Source organism: Otolemur garnettii, unplaced genomic scaffold (assembly GCF_000181295.1).
Source record: "Otolemur garnettii isolate 467f Iridium unplaced genomic scaffold, OtoGar3 scaffold00067, whole genome shotgun sequence".
In the NCBI taxonomy this organism is placed as follows: domain Eukaryota; kingdom Metazoa; phylum Chordata; class Mammalia; order Primates; family Galagidae; genus Otolemur; species Otolemur garnettii.
Genome location: NW_003852462.1, coordinates 7244303 through 7249068, shown reverse-complemented (window position 1 = coordinate 7249068; position 4766 = coordinate 7244303). Strand labels below are relative to the sequence as shown.

General features: G+C 42.3%; 1 protein-coding gene across 1 annotated transcript in view; it reads right to left on the bottom strand.

Annotated features, from left to right (window-relative positions):
- PGD (phosphogluconate dehydrogenase) overlaps positions 1–4766 on the bottom strand; it is a 17900-nt gene that overhangs the window by 2745 nt on the left and 10389 nt on the right. Inside the window, exon 7 of the mRNA XM_023515144.1 lies at positions 2294–2483. Coding sequence (XP_023370912.1) covers positions 2294–2483 — 190 coding nt within the window. The remainder of the gene's footprint in view (positions 1–2293; positions 2484–4766) is intronic.

Genomic DNA, 4766 nt, shown 5'->3' with positions numbered 1-4766 from the left:
GAGGTTGCTGTGAGCTGTGACGCCACAGCACTCTACCCAGGGCAACAAAGAGAGACTCTGTCTCCAAAAAAAAAAAAAGTTCTCAACAGTTAATTTGATAACAAAACTTTGCTAGAAGTCAGTCTTCTAGCAAAATACAAGTACGCAACCACAAAGATCAACACGGAATTCAAACAGGAATTCTGATAGTAAATGAAGAACTAAAACCACTGTTACTCAGACTCATTCAGTATTGGCCCCAGAGCTGAATGTCAAACTCAATTTAGAGGACTTTTTTTGAGGAGTTTAAATTTTAAATGTTCATCCAAGACTCAATTTATTTTCTCTTGAAGCACTAATTGACCAACAGCTAGAAATAGCTAGTACATTTAGAAGTCACACTTACTGACTCACCCCTCACAAAATCCCATTTCTTAATTCTTACATTTTCTAGTTTCCAGCAGATTCGTGATCACCATTAAAGTTTCACAATTTTATTTCATTTGAATGAATAAAAGCATTTCAGTACAGTATTTTAATATTAAGACATTCAGTATCTTTAAAAATTATTTCTTAGACTACTTGCTTAACTGACAATTCACAATTAGAATAATTACACTGTCACCATTTTTTACTCCCACAGAAAAAATGAAATAAAATCTTAGGGAACTGACAAGAGAACTTTGTTTTTGAAAAAAGGGCAGTAGCCAGAAAGTTGAGAACACTAGCCAAACTCCAAACACCCCACGAGCAGATGTCTCCCTGTCCTGGCCCACCCACTTTCCTTCCCTGCAGTGCACACACACGATGACTTAGCATCTGCTGCAGGAAGCTTTGTAAGACAACCGCCAAGTGTGGCAAACCCTGAGCAGGGTGAGCTGGCAGACTTCCCCCCTGGCTTACAAATGGTGACGGTGCCTATCTGGGGATGAGGCCTGCCCTGCCCTGCCCTGCCCAAGGGGAGAGTTACCCAGAGCATGCACAACGAGAGCAGAGCAGGGAGGATTCTCTTTGAGGTTGTTAGAACCTGATTGTTTATTTCATTCAACGATAAAGAAACTGTTCCTGGGAATTGTCCCTGCCCAAGATAGGGCTCAGATTTGCTAAAAAGCAGCCAACTTCCTTCTATAGGTTGCTGGACTAAACAACCTCAACCTACTTCCCTCCTTACTGTGCCTTACACCACCCAGTTCATAAACAGGGTGCAGCATGATGCATGGGGAAATGGAAAGAAAGGAGGAGACTAGGAACAGAAAGGCAGCCTGTGTCTGGAGGCGCAAACAGGAAGACCTCTGCTCTACTATCAGAATATTCTGCTGGGAGCCAAGATCAGCCTTTCATTAAACACCAAGGCACCACCTTTCATTCTCTCTTTTCCAGTGCCCCCTAGTATAACTATTTTATTCTTACAGAAACAGCTTTCGGTTTTGTTAATCCTCTCTAATTTGTTTTCTCTTTATATCTGCTTTTCTTATTTCCTTCTCTATCTTTTTAAGTTTGATGTTAGTACATTAATATAAGATCAGGGTAGCACACATCTATAATCTCAGCACTTTGGGATCCTCAAGGCAAAGGGATCACTTAAGGCAAGGAAGTTAAGCCTGGGCAACATAGCAAGATCCCATCTCTAGCCAGGTGTTGTGGCAGGCACCTATAGTCCCAGCTACTTGGGAGGCTGAGGCAAGAGAATTGCTTATGCCCAGGAGTCTGAGGTTGCTGTGAGCTCTGACAGCACAGCACTCTACTGAGGGTGACATAGTGAGACTCTGTCTCAAAAAAAAAAAGTATAGATAAGTTTTTATTTTGTTAGTTATCTGGGTGGAAAGAACAATAAAATTTTAATAAATTCTGGGCATATAAGAAAATATTTCTCTGAATTTTTCTATAAAAAATTCCATTCTAGGGTGGAGCCTATGGCTCAAAAGAGTAGGGCGCTGGCCCGCTATGCCAGAGGAGCAGGTTCAAACCCGGCCCTGGCCAAAAACTGCAAAAAAAATTCCATTCCAGTTAACCATCCCATTAAAAAGATCTCAGGCTACTGACAACAATAAAATCACCAATGCTAAAATATTCTAAAGGTAAAATTGGATAGGAAAGACAGTAGCTTCTGAATTTACCTCCGAGCTCATATGAATGAGAGAAGGACCACAAAGAAGAGACTTAACAGCAGTTTTTTCATACACAGAGCTAAAAGCACTCTGAAAACCAGTAAGTCTGAACAGATTCTCTAAAAGACCAGTCTATCAATATTCCAGAAGGACATCGAGATGAGAGCAGTGGGACGAGAGGGCTCAAGCGCAGAGTGCAACATTACCGATGAGGGTGACGGGGACGCCGTATTCCAGGGCGGAGATAGCCGTCCACTTCCCGGTGCCCTTCTGCCCAGCACTGTCCTTGATCTTTGGCAGCAGGTATTTGCCATCGTTGTCTTGGAACTTGAGAATATTGGCTGTGATTTCAATCAGGAACGAGTCTAGCTCCGTCTTATTCCACTCTTCAAAGGCCTATGTGCGGAACATGAGAGAGAATAAGGTGAGAGAAACGGGGTGGTGCAGGGGAGGCCCCTTAGCTCTAACCTCTGTGCACTGACTCCTCCTTGTCCCAAGTCAACAGCAAAAAAGGCTCGGGGTGCTGAGCGTGTGGGGCCGGCAGGCGCTTCTGGAGTCTGCCTGCTGAGCTTCAAGCTGACCCAGAGTCACTCTACCTGGTGATGCAGTTTCTGACCGCCAGAACTGTGCCTGCCTCAGAGCCAAGTGCTGCTCAGTCCTCTCAGGTCTCGCGACACTGCCGCCCACGGCCCCCGGGATCACCCAATCTAACATCTCCCTTACACTCCAGTTTATCTTCTCTCTAACAGTCATCACAAGCTAGTTTTACATTACATGTTTAATCATTACCGTCTAACTTCCCAGCTTCGTGAGGGCAGGACTTGGTTTTGTTCACTATTGCCCCAACATTTAGAATAGTGCCCAGCATACAGTAAGCACTCAAATGTTTGTTGAATTAATACACTAAATAATACATAAACCAATTAAATATGAACACAAAAAGAAAACTATTTCTATGAAAACCAAGTTAAATGTTTAGCTTTTTAAAATTTATGTATTTATTTGTATCTGAGACTGAGTCTCACTTTGTCACTGGGGCTGGGGTGCAGTAGCACAATCATAGCTATGGCAACCTCAAATTCCTGGGTTCAAGTAATCCTCCCACCTCAGCCTCCCAAGTAGCTAGAATTATAGGTGTACACCACCACACCCAGCCAACTTTTTGAAAAATATTTTTTATAGAGACAAGGTCTTACTATATTGCCCAAGCTGGTCTCAAACTCCCAGCTTCAAGCAGTCCTCCCACCTTGGCTTCCTAAAGTGCTAGGATTACAAGTGTGAGCCACCACACCTGGCTGACTTAAATGTTTTAGAAAAAATAATAAAGGCAAACCAGTGAAACATAACTGCAGTCAAAATGAGTGAAGACCACGTCAATTTTTTAAAAACTAGGAGGAAAAAAATATAAAAAATCTGGAAAGATTATTCCCTGTATAACTTGCAAGTGTCTTTAAATCAAAATCAAGTTCCACCTGAAATAATTAAAACCAGAAATTCTATATAACATAGATGATTAGAATGCTAATCTATAGAATACTTAATGAAAAGGGCTTGATTTGGGCGGCGCCTGTGGCTCAGTGGGTAGGGCACCTGCCCCATATACCAAGGATGGTGGGTTCAAACCCAGCCCTGGCCAAACTGCAACAAAAAAATAGCCAGGCGTTGTGGCGGATGCCTATAATCCCAGCTACTAAGGAGGCTGAGACAAGAGAATAGCCTAAGCCCAGGAGTTGGAGATTGCTGTGAGCTGTGATGCCAGAGCACTCTATCAAGGACAATACAGTAAGACTCTCTCTCTACAAAAAAAAAGAAAAGGGCTCGGCTCTACAAAAATTACTGGTGCATAAATGTATCTTCCTCTGTTTTCAGTTAAAATACGCGTATATGTTTACCTAATGATGCTGAAGTACTTAGGGAAAAAAAGTACTGATGCCTGCAGTTTACTTAGAAATGTAGAAGAAAAAAATAAGATAAAATTGATAGAGAAGCCAGTGTGGTGGCTCACACCTGCAGTCCCAGGAATTTAGGAGGTCAAGGCGGAGGGACTGTTTGAGGCCAGGAGTTTGAGAGCATCCTGGGCAGTGTAGAAACACCCTGTCTCGAAAGAAGAGGAAAGGAGAAGAAAAGAGAAATTGATGGTGGAATTGACAGACATGAAATTATAGGAAAATGTGAATTGTGGCATCTAGGTAATGTGCACACAAGTGTTCACTATAAAATTCTTTCAACTTTGCTGTATGTTTAAATATTTTCATTTTATTTATTTATTTATGTACTTTTGAGACAGAGTCTCACTTTGTTGCCTACTAGTATAGTGCTGTGGCATCACTGCTCACAGCAACCTCAAACTCTTAGGCTTAAGCGATTCTCTTGCCTCAGCCTCCCTAGTAGCTGGAACTACAGGCGCCCACCACAATGCCCAGGTTTTTTATGTTTGTTTTTTTTAAAGAGACATCTCCTTCTGGCTTAGGCTGGTCTCAAACTCCTGTGCTCAGGGCACTCCACCCGCCTTGGCCTCCCAGAGTGCTAGGATTACAGGCATGAGACACCGAGCCCAGCTTTAAATATTTTCATAATAAAATGTTTCAGCTTCCCCACTTGGACCACCTTTTTTGATTAACTACCCAAAAGCTAATCCCAACTTGTTCAGAAAAGAAAGCTTCTTTTTTTTTTTTTTTT